Here is a 16,511-nt window from a genome sequence, read left to right as displayed (position 1 = left end):
TGAGAGGAATAGTATTGAACTGGTTAAGCAGCTATTTAGATAATAGGTTTCAGTATGTGCAGTGTTTAGGCAATTCTTCTGATAGAATGAAAATAGAATGTGGGGTCCCTCAAGGTTCTGTTTTAGGACCAAAACGTTTTAATTTATATATAAACGACATTTGTGATGTGTCAAAAATGTTAAATTTTGTTTTGTTTGCGGACGATACAAATTTTTATTGTTCAAAACTTGAAAGAATTGGCTAAAATTATGCTTATTGAAATGAAACATTTTTAAAAATGGTTTGATGTAAATAAGTTATCGCTGAATTTGGAAAAAACAAAGTTTATGATATTCGGAAAACGTGTAAAGGAGGAAGAGATAGTAATGTCTATAGAGGGAGTATTAATTGAAAGAGTGACAGAATTCTGTTTTCTGGGTGTAATAGTGGATGACAAGTTAACATGGAAATCTCATACTGAACATGTTAAAAAAAGTTGGCTAAAAGTATTTATATCCTGGGTAATGTAAGATATATATTAGATTACAAGACAATGAGAATAATGTATTTTTCATTGTTTCTGCCCTATCTGAGTTATTGTGTTGAAACCATTATATTTATTACAGAAGAGAGCACTTTGAATTATGCATAATGTTAAATATAGAGAACACACTAATAGTTTATAAAATCAAAATTATTAAAACTAGAAGATATAGTGAAATTACAGACATTAATTATTATGTTTAGGGCAAAAAATAAAACACTACCTCTTAAGTTACAAAGTTTATTTGTATTGTGTTCAGAAAATGGGGACGGCAGAAGGAAGTTTTATTTTAAGCACCGGTTTGCTGGAACCACACAATGGCAAATGTGTCCAACAGTCATAGGCATAAGAAACTTTAATTCTCTCAATGATCATCTTAAGTGTTGTACAAATGTTTCTCAATTTAAAATCTGCTATAAGAATAAAATAATAAACCAGTATGAAGAAGTAGAAAATAACAGAATTTAATTGTAGAAAAAAATTATCCTTTTAGTTTGATTTTAGTGGTATTGCTCATTGTTGAGTATATTGTTCTGTTTGGTTTGTTTTGTTTTGTTATGTGCAGAATATTGTCAGAGTGTAATTTTGGTTGCTTACTTGTATTGTCACAGATAGGGGGCATGTGTCAATAAGAAATTGTGTATGGGAAATGAATTACTGCTGTACCATGTGTGAAACTAACTAAATAAATAAATAAATAAATAAATAGTTTTAAAAAGGTTAATTGTATTTATTAGTTAACCTAATGGTTGTGACGCATGTGTGTGTGTGGAAAAGAAATCCCTGATGCTGTAGCCTGCCAGGGAGTCAGATGTCTATTTTTTTTCTACATCAATAATCATATTTGGTCATTATTTTTAAACTCAGCTGCTGAAAAGAAACCAGTGAGGTGCAGACGTCTTATGTATGTTCATCTCAGTGTAGCTCAAAGCAACGACTAATCATGTCTAACTTATCCAAAGTCTGCCAGTCTGTGTGTCTGTCTTTCCGCTTGTCTAATTATAAGTCAGTCTGTCCAGTCCTCTCTCTGCCTTTATGAGCAGTATTAAAATCCCGTCTGCCTTGCTGTCCATCCATCTGTTTATCTATTCATCTGCCAGTCTGTCCATCCAAACCGTTGCCCTGTTTATCCACCTGTCTTTCCATCTGTCTGTTTCTGTCTAATTATTAGATCTGGCTGTCAGTGGTGCAGTTGTATTGCTTTGATCACACAGCAGTAATCATTGAGATCGTACTGTGTCAGTCTGTATATTTTCAAGCACCTACTGCTTCCACATGGCTCATTAGCATGTCTGTTATCATGTTCCTACTTTCTTTTTAGGGTACATCTTGATTTTGACAAACTTTAGTCCCTTGCAGTGTTTTTTTAAAATCACATTAACTGTAACTCATCACAAGGTAATAAAAACGAGAAATTAATAAACTCATTTATGTAGCAATTTTCAAACCAATGTTTCTAAATAGCAAGCCAATGAAAAATTTGCTGGAAAACCAAATCAATAAATAATTTATTCATAACAGTGCAGAGTCTTATTTATCAACATTTTTAAATCAACTCATAGGCTAAGCAATAAAAATAAATTCAATACAAAGTGATTCTATGAATCTGAGCTCCTCATGCAGGACAGCAAAGATGTAGTCATTACAACACTGTAAAATGGACATACATCAATTTTATTTATATAAATATACATGTATAATATTTCTGTCACCTATTGGTTTTTCACTTTTGGCTTTGAATCTTGGTAATGGTATTTTTGGACCAGATGTGATGAGTGAATGGTGGAGCTGGACTATACCCTGCTACCAAACTTATTCGCTTGTCTGCTTTCAAACGCATGTTAACTATGATGTCAGCTCACCCTCTGCAGCTATAACAGCTTCAACTCTTCTGGGAAGGCTTTCAAGATTTAGGAGTATGTTTATGGGAATTCCATTATGCTTCCACAAGCATATTTGTGAGGTCAGACACTGATGTCCCAGAGGTGTTCTATCAGATTGAAGTCAGGACTCTGTGCAGGCCAGTCAGCTTCTTCCAAACCAAACGTTGCTTTGTGCACTGGTACACAGTCATGTTGGAACAGGAAGAGGTCATCCCCAAACTGTTCCCACAAAGCTTGGAGCAGGAAATTTTTAAAAATGTCCTGGCATGCTGAGGCATTAAGAATTCCTTTCACTGGAACAAAGGGGCTGATCGCAACTCCGCCATAATCCATAATTGGTTGTCATAGTCCTTCAGTCCTCCTGGTACCCTTGCCAGTTTTTCTCGATCGCCACGTAGGCTCTCTCTCTCCTTTCTGTGTGTGTGTGTGTGTGTGTGTGTGTGTGTGTGTGTGTGTGTGTGTGTGTGTGTGTGTGTGTGTGTGTGTGTGTGTGTGTGTGTGTGTGTGTGTGTGTGTGTGTGGTGTAACTGCAGGATCCTCTTGGTCGCTGCTCTCTGGCCTGGCATGCCTGTATCACATTGGAGGTCTGTAGTGGTCGACTCTGCAGAAATATAGCGACCTCTGCGCACTATGTGCCTCGGCATCTGCTGACCCCCCTCTGTGACTTTTTCACTTCCCAGCTGGTTATGAAATATTTAGTAGCCAGGAAATTTCACCACTGGAATTGTTTCACAGGTGGCATCCTATCATGATACCACACTGGAGTTCACTGAGCTTCTGAGAGTGACACATTCTTTCACAAATGTTTGCAGAAGCTGCATGCCTAGGTACCTGATTTTATACACCTGTGGCTACGGAAGTGATTGGAACACCTGAATTCAATGATCTGGATGGGTGAGTGTGTTATTTTGACAGTATAGATATACACTATACACCAACACAGCATTGGTGTTACAGACACGTTACCCAATCCTGGTCATTAGAAAGAATGTCACTTTATGGTACGTTTGTGCTGGCTTTGCAGATCAAGAAGCTATTTATAAATACAGTCTATGACTGTGAATCACATCTGTGAGTCAACGTGGCCATAACTTTAAGCCTTAAAAGTATCAAAATGAATTTTAAAAATTGTTGTCATTAACTGAAAGATTAGTTAGAGTCCAGAAGTATTGAAGGAAATGCCTTCAACTGTAGGTTAAAGTTTATTGTAAGGTTGCAGAATATGTGAAATTTGGATATGTCCTTTATTTAGGAACTGGGGACATTATTATGGCACAGCAGACTTTAAACACATTTGTTTGTAGAGGTAACTGATTACTGCTTTCAAGCTCATTATTACTGTTGTTGTACTTTATAACATGCACTTTACACATTAGTACATGAATGTTTGGACAATTACATTTTTTTACAAATTCAAGTGTGATAACAAATTATTGCATTAACAGGTTAAAAATGACACTTTCAGAAGCTTAAATGTGAAAGGACAGGCAAAAAAAGCAAAAGGATAAACATGAGGGTTATTTTTTACTTTTTGGACGCAAACACACAGTCAAAGACTGCCTCAAGGCCAGAACACATGAATATCACTGAATTCTGAGTGCTTTTGTTGCTTTGCCAGGCCTTCACTGCAGCCAACCTCAGATGATGTTATTGGGTCTTTATTGTGCTTTCAGTTTTCTCTGCAGTGAGAAAAAGAAAAAGATTCTCAGTTTTACATTTCAGGTGAACAGGGAACAAACGGCATGTTAACCAACAGATATCACCACAGCTTCCTGTTACTATCAAACACATGCTTTTATAATTTGTTTCAGGATTGTTTTTAAAGACGTCAGCAGTCACAGTTTGTGCTAATTTGCTGACTTTTCCTAAATTTACATCAGCACCCTGGATGATAGGACTGCAGTCTTAATAAAGATAAGATGCTATTTTCTTTCTTTTTCTAGAATGAATCAAATTGTGCCAAATTGAACACTTCGTTGGTCATAAAGTAATGAGGAAACCTGCTACACCTCCCCACGAATTTGCTCCTCGCTCAACTTTCAACTTTAATGTTGAGCTTGTGAAAAAGTAGGGCCTGTGGAAAAATTAGTGTAATTCCTAAATAGTTACGTTCAAAATAAAGTCTGCTCTTCAGTGTCGTCTTGATTGCTTCCTTTCAAATTAAGACTGAGTTAAAATTACAAAAGACTGAGACCTGACCTACCAAAGGAATTCCAGCTCTGTTGATTGCAGATTATTGCACACACGTACAGGTGGACTGATCTCAAATTCAAATTTTATTTGTCACGTACACAGTCATACACAGTACGATATGCAGTGAAATGCTTGGACAACTGCTCGTGACCTAAAGAAAAAAAAGGAAAAGGCTATGAATAAGATAGGAAATAAATATGAAAAATTAAAAAGGGTAAATTTAACTAGGAAGGAATAAAATATAAAAAATTAAGGTTAAAAATGAAATAACTGTACAACACAAATTAGAATGAAGGGTAAATTTAACTGGGAAAGAATAAGATAAAATATATAAATTAAAGTTGAAAATAAAATAACTGTACAACAAAATATACAATACACAGTATAGAACTATATATAAGAACTATATATAAGAATGTATGATCTCAATTGCTTTGCCATCACATAGACAGTTTTGTTTTGTTATAATGATGATTTTGAAATGCACCCCTTGTGGAGCTCTCAGGACAGTTTGCGGCAGTTATGATTAAATATGGTACCTCCTAAGATTTTAGCTTAAATGAGCTGTTTTGAAATTAGCATTCACTCCTTAAACTTGAGGAAAAATAAAACAGCTTGCTCTATCACCATTTTACCGACCTGTTTCCTTTTTTCACATTTTTCTTCTTCTTCAGCTTTCCTCGGCAGGATCCTTTGACTTTGAACTGTCTGTTGCTTTCTGTGGATGTGTCCACTGCATTTCCTCCATCTGCCCCTGGTTCAGCAGCATGCAGTGTCACCTTATCCTTCACCGTGTTCCCTTAAGGGCACAACACATAACAAGGTTTCAGACCCAGCCTTTTCGCTGCTCTATCCTACAGATTTATAGCATCTACACATAAGAATTTAGCAGCATACAAAGCATTGAGTTGAATCTAGTAATCTAATCTAGTAGTCTAATGAAAGTAGACACGCTGTGTAAACTGCCATCAATAGAGATGAGAGCAAATTTGACTGCCTTACATAATATTTAATATATCAGTGCCGTGCCCATTCAGGGAAAGTATAACACACATTATTAAATTAACGATGCGTCACATAAAAGCAATCATAAAGTTGTTGCTTTGAGGACAGCTCTGTGTGTGTGTGTGTGTGTGTGTGTGTGTGTGTGTGTGTGTGTGTGTGTGTGTGACATTGTGCCTGTTCGTGGCTTTTAACATGTCTGTTTGTAATTGTGCAGAGCTGGCAGATTGTGGGCTTCCTGTTTCTCAAAAATCACTTATCCAAACAGTGGCATCACTTCTCACCAGATACCAAGGAAACAAAATAAAGACGATAGTTAGCTCTCATTGTGTGAACCAGTAAACTTTGTCAGTGTAGAGGAAACTCTTCTAGCCGAAACACAAACACGCTCTAACTTGGCATTTTAGTTATTGTCTGTAACAACATGAAAGTGAAATGGGTAAACATGTGGCAAGGAACAGGTGAACAGGAGTAAAGAGATTTCCAGGTTTGTTTGTTTTTTTGTCGAATGACAAGCGGGAAAAATATCCCTCATTTCTCGTGGAGAGCATAATCTCCATGGAGAGTGTAATCTGTGTTAGTGCCATTAGTCGTTAGTCTACATTACGTGCCATTCATATTATTCAAATGTTTGCTCTTGTGTATTTTGTGAAGTACATTTACAAAAAGAAATCAGCCTTTAATGCAGTTTGACTGTGAGCTTAAAGTCTCACTGCAGGCTTTAGTGTGAATTCTGCCACATCTCAATTTGCAACAGTTACTCATTTCAGATGCACAGACAGTCCATCTGAAGTGCAGCTTCAACCACAAATACAAAGTCCCTGCCAGTGTAAGAGTAGCTTGCAGGCATTTATGTAAGTGTTCTTTGAAGTGTGTGTTTGATAAAAGAAACAGACAAAATCTTATATTCTAACCTTGAAAGGAAGCAATGCTTTCTCAAGAATGTGTGCATGGTACATTAACACACACTGTGGTATGCCACAAGTACAATTCTTGACTACAATCAAAAGTAATTTAAACTCTTTCAAATTTAACCTTGAATTTTTTGTTTGTTTTTAAACCTGATGCTTGCATATTCAGCCACGTGACAAATTAAAGTCACACTGTGAGGAGTCTTGTTTGCAGTGATGGTTTGGGTCATCTTAGAGAAAAAGGTCATGATCAACACAAAGTAGTTCTGAGTGGTCGCCTGTATCTACTGATGAAGCATCCATTCATCAGCTCTGGCATAGAAACCACACAGATGATAATGTGAATAATAAACTAAAATAAATAAATAAAAGAGAAAGTGATAACCCCTCTATGAGGATGGATGATTTAAAAAACAAAATGCAAAACTTTTATTCAGGGTAAAGAAGGTGGAGGGAGGACTAGACAAACAGGGAAACAGCTGCTAAGGATACAAATCAAAGCATGAATCAAAACTGAAACTCAACTCTAGAAACATGAAGGGAAGACTTCATGTTAGATGTTGCAAGAACTAACAGGATACTGGGGTAAAACAGAAATCAATGCAGGAGTCAGAAACTCAACCCAGCGATGATCAAAAACTATGAATTAAACAGTGAAATAAGACAATGTAAAATAATAAACATGAAGGCAAACACTGTAAAGCTGCGGTCCTCAACCCCCGGGCCACGGACCGGTACCAGTCCGTGAGTCGTTTGTTACCGGTTCGCGAGAGTTGAGGCTCGGGTGCGAAATTTATGGTTTTCACGGTTTTTAGCGTTATTTTTTATCATTTTATTCATTAACACGGTTTCCCTGGGTCTTTTCCCATGTGTTATGAATAAATCTTCTTTTTTTGGTATGGGTACTGTTTTTATTTTGTTGTATTTATCCGCGACACTTTAAAGGCCGTAAAAATATTGTCAGACATAAACGGTCTGTGGCACAAAAAAAGGTTGGGGACCGCTGCTGTAAAGCAAATCAAAACCAGGGTTGGAGAGACCTTTGACATTTGACACTGGCCTTTTGTGCATGCAGTGCCTGTATGCGTGTTTGGTCATATCCACAACAACACATCTGTACAGCACACTTGAATGTGGCGTAACAGCGCCGCGGGGCTTCATGCTGCCTCCTGATTGTGCATAAGTGTAGAAATTGATTTTTTGTTTTCAAATGAAGCGAGACAAATAAAAGGTGCAGAAGGCGATCGCATGCTGCCTGAAGAGGTGATGTGTTGGCCATTTGACCAACACATCAGCTGGCCTCTGGACACTACATTTTACTGCCTTACTTTCAGTTAATGTATTTTGTTTTGCACTATGCATATTTTATATGCCATTAGGTCATTTATTGTGAAAATTCTCATGTAGGAACTATTGTACTGCATTTTGGTTCCACTGGTGCACCTGAGGGAGATGCACGCCCATGTTGATGTGTGAGCATGGCAAGTTGAAGCAAGAGAAGCCAATTTAATTCAGAGAAAGTTGTTTCTTAAAAGTATCTGTAAAGTGCTCATTTCTGCCTCAAAGCATGGGTCAGCCAGCGAGGTATGTTTGTATGTTATATAGATCATTTTATGTCTTTAATTCACTCGTCTTACTATCTCATTGGATTTTATGTTATGTTTTAGTTCGACGGTGGCGTAGTTTGTGATCAAGGTGAAGCTGTAACAACCCCAAGATCTTACAACTAACATTAAAGCCAACTTCATGCCATCAGTAAAAGAACTCTTTATTGACTTTAAGAAGAGGTAGAAGTGATAGTCGAACTCGGACCTGCATGATTCCCGGCCCCCTGGTGGCAACATCGTGCCAGTGCACCAAGGACCAAGCTGCTGCAAATGTTAATGGACACACAAGTTCACAGTTGCTTCTTCATAAAGATGTCCAGAAGCCAGACATTAAAGTTTATGTTTGGAAAGATGACACAAGGAGGGAGAAACAATAAGGAACTGTGTTAAGCCTGACAACAACAGCATCACAAGTTAGCAAGAAGGGAATTAATGCACCCAAGTTCACAATTCATTACTCAAGTCAAGTTAAAAGGAGATTTTGCATCAACAAATAAGTGCATTACAAGAAAAACAAAATGTCAGACACAAATGAGACAGAAATTGAAGCTCCCAGTGCAGAACAAGCTGCAAGGCAAGTGGATGAAACCTCTTTAGAGCAAACAGTGCAAATAGAGCAACGTAGAAGTGAAAGGTCTCGCATGCTCACAGAAAAAGGAAAAGAATTCCATAATCAAAGGTTACAAGGGTTGCAACGTCGCTTTGACAGTATTTATGACAGATGGAAAGCATTAATCAAAGTGGCAAAAAAATCTGTTTTAAAAGGAGATCCACCTGACATTCTTGAAGGTCACATGAACGTTGTACAAAGAGAAGCAGCCGAGCTTAATGATATTTATGATGAATACAGAGCAATGGATGGACCACCTCATGATATGCATTCCAAGCTAGACAAATGCACATCAGTGACTACAGTAGTTTTGCAAAAGATCAAATGTCACATTAAAGGAGAAACTCAAGAGGAGATTGTATGGCCTGATGCAGGCTCTATATTTACATCCTCTAGCTCTGTTAGTGTCTCAGTTCATAGTCCATTTAAAGCCAATACAGTTCTTTCTAATGGTTCCTCCTCCAAAAGACAAGAAGCTGCAGCAGAGTATGAAGCCACAAAGGCTGTGCTTCAGATAATGACAGAACAAGAGAAGTACAGAGAAAGAATGCAAATGCTTGAAGAAGAAGACAAACGCATATCCGCAGAGCAAGCAGCTGCTGCAATGTCACAACGTCTCCTAGAGGAAAGGGAGGAAACTGAGCGCAAGTTACAAAGAGAAAGGGAGAAAGCGGCCGTGATAAAGAGACAACAAGAGGAAAGTGCTGCAAGGAGGAAGTCAGTTGAGGACTTAAGAAGAGAAATTGAAAGATTGGAAAATCTGAAAGGACTCAAGGCAGCACAGGCAAAACTACAAGTTTATGAGGAAGACTACATTTCAGTAAAGCAAGAAAGAGTCACTCTAAACCCTGCAAACTTACAGGTAACAGAGTCCAAGAATACTGCTAATCAACCCTTACAACCACGAAGAGAGTTAAATGTCACTTATGAGAGCACAGGTGAGCTTGTAAAGGTTTTGGCAGAAGCTATGTCAGCTAATAGACTGCCTATTCCAGAGCCCTCGGTATTTAGTGGGGATCCACTTAAGTTTAAGCATTGGAAGGCGTCCTTTCAGACTCTAATAGAGAGAAAGAACATTCCCACTGCCGAAAAGATATTTTTTCTACAGAAGTATGTTGGTGGCTGTGTTAAGGAAGCCTTAGATGGCTATTTTCTGATTGGCTCTGAAGACTCATATGAGGCAGCATGGAATATGCTCAATGAACGTTATGGAGAGCCTTTTGTCATTGCTAAGGCCTTTAGAGACAAGTTACACACCTGGCCAAAGGTCACAGGAAAGGATAGTGCAGAGCTAAGAAAGTTTGTGGACTTTTTACAAAGCTGCCAATCTGCAATGACTAATAATGAGAATCTGAACATTCTCAATGATGGCATTGAGAATCAAAGACTTGCTGCTAAACTACCAGATTGGTTAAGTAACAGGTGGAACCGAAAGGCTACAGAGTACCAGCTGGAGCACAAAAGATTCCCACGTTTCAGTTACTTTGTAACATTCCTGTCAATGGAGGCAAGTATCGCATGTAATCCCATTACATCATACCAAGCCATAAGACAAAGTGACTTTGACCAACCAAAGACAAAACCTCAACCTACACCCATTCCTAAGAGACAAGATACAGTGAAAATCTTCACAACTAACTCTACTGAAAGAAGCATGGTCTCTTGTGTGTTTTGTAAAAGAGCAGGACACGGCTTACACAAGTGTCGTAAGTTCACTGAGAAACCTGTCGCTGAGAGAGTCAAATTTATTCAAGGCGAAAAATTATGTTTTGGCTGTTTAAATAGTGGCCATCTCTCCAAGAACTGCAGCAACAAGATGACATGCAACACATGCTCAAAACGGCATCCTACATGCCTGCATGAAGAAAGACAAAGACAAGAGACAAAGAAAGAACCACCTAAAGAGCAACAAGTAAGTGAACTGAAGGAAACCCAGCATCAGGTAACACAGTCACAAGACATAGTCAATGAGACCACATCTAATAGAGTGACTCATGAAAGTAAAAACACACAGACATCTGCAATAGTCCCAGTCTACGTATCCACACAAAATGAGCCAAGTAAAGAAGTACTGATCTACGCTCTGCTGGACACACAGAGTGATTCTTCATTTATTCTTAATGAAGTAGCAAATAACTTGGACACAACCAAAACTCAAGTTAAGCTCAATCTATCTACAATGTCATCCAAGAAAACCACTGTACCATGCACAAAACTTGAAGCTCTGCAAATAAGAGGACTGTTTTCCAAGAAGAAACTCACTGTACCAGTTGTTTACACACGAGACTTTATACCCGCTAATCCTAGTCATATTCCTACTCCAGACACTGCAAGGGCATGGTCACATTTGGAGCATCTCACTGAACATATTGCACCCCCTTTGGACTGTGATATAGGACTCCTTTTAGGGTACAACTGCACACAAGCCTTAATGCCCAGAGAGGTCGTATGTGGTGAAGAAAACCAGCCATACGCTCAGAGAACAGATTTGGGTTGGAGCATCATCAGCTACTGTGATTCATGTGATACAGGTAATGATGTAATTGGAGTAAGTCACCGCATCATTGTAAAACAAGTTATACCAGAGACTGAGTCACCCACAAAACTAAAGAATAAGGTTCATTACATCTGCAAGACACAAGTAAAGGAAGTAACATTTCCAGATGTAATCAAAGCACTTGAATCAGACTTTACAGAGAGAGCAGTGGAAGAGACAAGCATTTCGCAAGAAGATGTCCGCTTTATTACAAAGCTACAAGAAGGAATAAAGCAAAAGCTAGATGGACACTATGAAATGCCACTGCCTTTCAAGGGTGACAGGCCAGATCTTCCCAATAACATGCCAAGTGCAATGCAACGTTTAAGTAGTCTCGAACGCAGATTCAAAAGGGACCAAAGGTACTACACAGACTATGCAAATTTTATGGCGAACATGATAGCATGTGGTGACGCAGAGAAAGTGCCGGAGAAAGAACTCTGTAATACACCTGTTTGGTATATCCCCCACCATGGGGTATATCACCCTCAGAAGCCCGGCAAGATACGTGTAGTCTTTGACTGCTCTGCACAATATCAAGACACTTCGCTGAACATGCACCTGCTTACAGGGCCTGACCTCACAAACACTTTGGTGGGAGTGCTCTGTAGGTTCAGGAAGGGCTCCGTTGCTGTAATGTGTGACGTGGAACGCATGTTTCACCAGTTTCATGTAACACCTCAAGACCAGGACTACTTACGCTTCCTGTGGTGGGAGCATGGTGACCTAAGCGTTCCACCCTCAGTCTTTCGAATGAAGGTTCATCTCTTTGGCGCTGCTTCTTCTCCTGGCTGTGCCAACTTTGGGTTAAAACATCTAGCCACGCAAGGTGAGGGAAAGTTCACTCCAAACACTGTAAGGTTCATTCAAAGGAACTTTTATGTAGATGATGGACTTGTTAGTGTTATGTCAGAGTCAGAAGCCATAAAACTAGTCCAAGAGGCAAGAGAACTGTGTAGCACAGGTAAACTAAGATTACACAAGTTCATATCAAACAGTGAAAATGTGATAAAGTCATTGCCGAGAGAAGAGTGTGCAGAAAGTATTAAGGATTTAGATTTGGCACTTGGAGAGCCATTAATGGAAAGGGCTCTTGGTGTTCAGTGGTGCGTTTCTGCTGATGAATTTCAGTTCAGAATAACTGTAAAAGAGCACCCAATGACAAGAAGAGGAATTCTGCGCACAATAGCATCAGTGTATGACCCACTGGGATTTGTGGCACCGTTCATCCTAAGAGGAAAGCAAATCCTGCAACAGTTATGTCAAGAGAAAGTTGGATGGGACGAGCCACTCTCAAATGATCTCAGCACACAGTGGGAATCCTGGCTCCTAGATCTTCAAACCCTGTCAAAGGTGAAAGTTCAAAGACATGTCTTACCTGCAAACACAGACATTGCACAGTGTGAATTACACCATTTTTCAGACGCTAGTGTGACAGGCTACGGAGAGTGTAGTTATTTAAGAACAGTAACATCAAAAGGTGATGTTCATTGTGCCCTAGTCCTGGGAAAGGCACGTGTAGCCCCAACCAAGGTCACTACTGTCCCTAGACTTGAATTAACGGCTGCAGTAGTTGCCGCAAGAACAAGTGCAATGTTAAGAAATGAACTGGAGATAAGTGATCTTGAAGAACACTTCTGGACAGATTCCAAGGTAGTGTTGGGATACGTGAATAATGATGCAAAGAGATTTCACGTGTTTGTGGCAAATAGGATTCAAAGGATACGGTCACTCACAGACCCACGACAGTGGCATCATGTACCATCTGAAAGTAATCCTGCAGACCATGCATCAAGAGGACTCAGTGTCCAACAGCTACTCAACTCTAACTGGTTTAAAGGTCCAGAGTTTTTGTGGCAAAGCGAGCTACCTGTTGAAAATGGCAAGTTTACGGAACTCAAGCCCAATGATCCAGAGCTAAAAACAGTACATGTGTTCAACACCAAAGTAGAAGAAAGGAGAACAATACTAGACCGTCTCACCAAATTCTCAGACTGGAGAAGAGCGGTTAAAGCTATTGCTCGTCTACAGAAATTTGTGAAGGATTTTAAAGGACTCACCCAAACAAAAGGTGAAAACACAAGTGTTGAAGACAGACAAAGGGCAGAACTGTTCATAATAAAACTTGCACAAGAAAACACATTCAGCAAAGAAATCAAGGACTTAACTAGAGGAAAAGGACTGTCAAACCAGTGTACCTTGATAGGCCAGTACACAAAACTGTGTTATTGCTAGAAGCAGAATGAATGCTAAATTGTAAACATGTTCCTATTATAATGTTTAAGTAGAAATCACAATAGTTTTGTGATTTGGTGGGAGTTTTACTGCCTTACTTTCAGTTAATGTATTTTGTTTTGCACTATGCATATTTTATATGCCATTAGGTCATTTATTGTGAAAATTCTCATGTAGGAACTATTGTACTGCATTTTGGTTCCACTGGTGCACCTGAGGGAGATGCACGCCCATGTTGATGTGTGAGCATGGCAAGTTGAAGCAAGAGAAGCCAATTTAATTCAGAGAAAGTTGTTTCTTAAAAGTATCTGTAAAGTGCTCATTTCTGCCTCAAAGCATGGGTCAGCCAGCGAGGTATGTTTGTATGTTATATAGATCATTTTATGTCTTTAATTCACTCGTCTTACTATCTCATTGGATTTTATGTTATGTTTTAGTTCGACGGTGGCGTAGTTTGTGATCAAGGTGAAGCTGTAACAACCCCAAGATCTTACAACTAACATTAAAGCCAACTTCATGCCATCAGTAAAAGAACTCTTTATTGACTTTAAGAAGAGCTAGAAGTGATACTACACTAAAAAGTGCAGTATTAGGCAAACAAGCAAATCAGCCATAAGCACAGCAGCTACACACACAACTGCATCAATTAGTTAAGCCTGAAAAGGTGCACCACTGAAAAGCTGCTTGCTTTCTTTGCTTTCCTCTGAGTGTTGGAAACAGCAGTTGGTTATTGGAATTTTCTAGATCAATGGTCAAAATAATGAACAAGGTTTTTGGACACCTAATGATCCACTGGGTCAATATAAAAGTAAACATCTAGAGCGTCAATCTGGTAACACACAATTGATACTTGTTTTATTATACTTCCAGTCACACAAGCATACACGTGGATTGTATTATGAAACTATAAAAATCACACAAGTGAACCACCATCCATCAAAATCTGACGGGTCCATGTATTATTAAAAACATGAAAAATGTGAATGTGGGATATTGAGTGAAGAACAGAGAGTGAAACGTGAATTTTAAGAGCTCCGTTATATTCTTGACTCCTACGGAGGAGGTTTAGGGTATTTAAGACGTTTAGATTCTTACCTGTTATACAATGCCATCATAGGAGCTGTCTTGTGGCTCCAAGCACTCAGCCCAAGTAATAAGGACCAACTTCATGGAGGCAGTCACACATTTGGTGTAAATCAAATCTTGGTGAGGATGCTTGGAACAACCTACGGACATCTATAGAAACTATCTGTTTGGGTATCATGGAAAACCACTTATCTCTATGAGGATAAGAGTATCCACGGTACTATTTCTGATAGAATCCGTGCTGTCAGAGTGTAAAACTTTTGAACACAACTTTAAATCATTTAATGTACACTGCTAGGAAGCAGGCTAATTGCTATTTAATACTTGTAACTTAGGTTAAAATAAGAGAAGCTAAGATCAAGTCGAAAGATAGCCAGCCTCACATGATGCCAGGACAAAACTTGTGACAGTGAAATCACATGGAGGCATCTTTTTTTGGTTTTGGGTAGATTCTTTTATTTTCCTGGATAATAGCATGCCTAGCAACTTCCAGCTACCTAATATATCAAAATAATGTCTTTAGTGATTAAGGTCAGGTTATTCATCCAACCTTAAGTTACCTTATCTGATAACCACCAGATTTAATTTGCCAGAGGATAAATTCATAAAGTATCTGAATCTTAGAAAATTTTGTTTTGTTTTTTTCCTTAATATCAGAGTACTTTACAGCTTTTCTTATACTGCAGCCATTAGGTAAGAGACATGCAAATATGCTGACCAGCATTTTTTATTAGACACACTAGTACAAGGTTGGCCCAGGATGTTAATAAAAAGCTGGAGATGGTCAGCAACAATATTCAATACTTACCTTCAGGGTCATGCTTCACATGAAGACCAAAATAGTTCCAAAGGCCAGATCTGAATGAGGGTGGGGGAGGTTCAATTTGCCATGTTGCAACGAGCTTAGCTTCTGTCTTGCTAGCTTGCGCTGCGCTCAGTAGATCTGCGCTCGACAGTGCAGCCTAGGCTGAGTATTCAAACGCGGATTCACTGACCGCAGGGCAAGCTAGCGAGACAGAAGTTAAGCTCTCCTTGCAACATGGCAAATTGAACCTCCCCCACCCTCATTCAGATCTGGCCTTTGGAATTATTTTGGTTTTCAGAATCAGAATCAGAATCAGAATACTTTATTGATCCCTGGGGGAAATTATTTTTTGTTACAGTGCTCCATTTTAAACCAACATTAAGACAAGACAGACAATACACTAACTAAGAATAGTACAATATATACATATATATACATACATACATACATAAGTCACTCATAAATAAATAGTTGGAAAAGAAACATGTGTAGTTGTAGCAGCAAACAGTGTGTTAAGTGGATGCGTTGTACAGGGAGATGGCCACAGGCAGGAATGATTTCCTGTGTCGTTCAGTGGTGCTTTTCGGTAATCTCAGTCTCTCACTGAACGTGCTCCTGTGACTGACCAGCATGTCATGGAGTGGGTGGGAGGTGTTATCCAACATTGTCTTTATCTTGGACAGCATCCGCCTCTCCGACACCACCTTGAGGGAGTCCAGCTCCGTCCCCACAACATTGCTGGCCTTACGGATCAGTTTATTAAGTCTGTTGGCATCTGCGACCCTCAGCCTGCTCCCCCAGCATGCAACAGCATAGAGGATCGCACTGGCCACCACAGACTCATAGAAAATCCTCAGCATTTTCTGGCAGATGTTGAAGGTGACGTATGACCCTGAAGGTAAGCGCGTCATGGACAAAAGTAAAACAGTATGTCGGATGTGCCACGCAATGCTCAATTACATGGGTGGGAACTAGTGCTTTAGCGCAGTTTGCTCGTTAACGTGTTGGCCGTCCAGCCCCACGCACGCGGCGATGCGTGGTAGCTCGTTAACGGAGATTTTCCGCGTTATGGTGTTAACGTTGAAGGAAAAACTGGGGTGAAGTATATCAGGAACAGGA

General features: G+C 39.2%; 2 protein-coding genes across 3 annotated transcripts in view; both read left to right on the top strand.

Moving 5' to 3' along the window:
• Positions 1–16,511, top strand: part of kcnh3 (potassium voltage-gated channel, subfamily H (eag-related), member 3) — a 189,788-nt gene that overhangs the window by 31,588 nt on the left and 141,689 nt on the right. The window lies entirely within an intron of this gene.
• On the top strand, positions 7,490–15,410 carry LOC113007404 (uncharacterized). Of its 2 annotated transcripts, none has more exons than XR_003269905.1 (2): positions 7,490–13,855; positions 13,939–15,410. XR_003269905.1 is itself a non-coding variant. In XM_026143939.1 (2 exons), exon 2 carries the CDS (start codon positions 8,639–8,641, stop codon positions 13,499–13,501), a length of 4,863 nt encoding a protein of 1,620 aa, XP_025999724.1. In that variant the 5' UTR covers positions 7,490–8,097; positions 8,181–8,638; the 3' UTR covers positions 13,502–15,410. The 2 variants fall into 2 exon arrangements, 1 of the variants encoding a protein (XP_025999724.1); XM_026143939.1 differs by having other exon boundaries at positions 7,490–8,097; positions 8,181–15,410.

Source organism: Astatotilapia calliptera, chromosome 16 (genome assembly GCF_900246225.1).
Source record: "Astatotilapia calliptera chromosome 16, fAstCal1.2, whole genome shotgun sequence".
NCBI classification, from domain to species: Eukaryota; Metazoa; Chordata; class Actinopteri; order Cichliformes; family Cichlidae; genus Astatotilapia; species Astatotilapia calliptera.
The sequence above is the reverse complement of the archived record's forward strand: the minus strand, read 5'-3'. Positions and strand labels throughout refer to the sequence as shown.

Bases quoted from the DNA above. Each gene is read 5' to 3' on its own strand.
- LOC113007404 (XM_026143939.1), top strand. From the start codon at position 8,639: ATGTCAGACACAAATGAGACAGAAATTGAAGCTCCCAGTGCAGAACAA.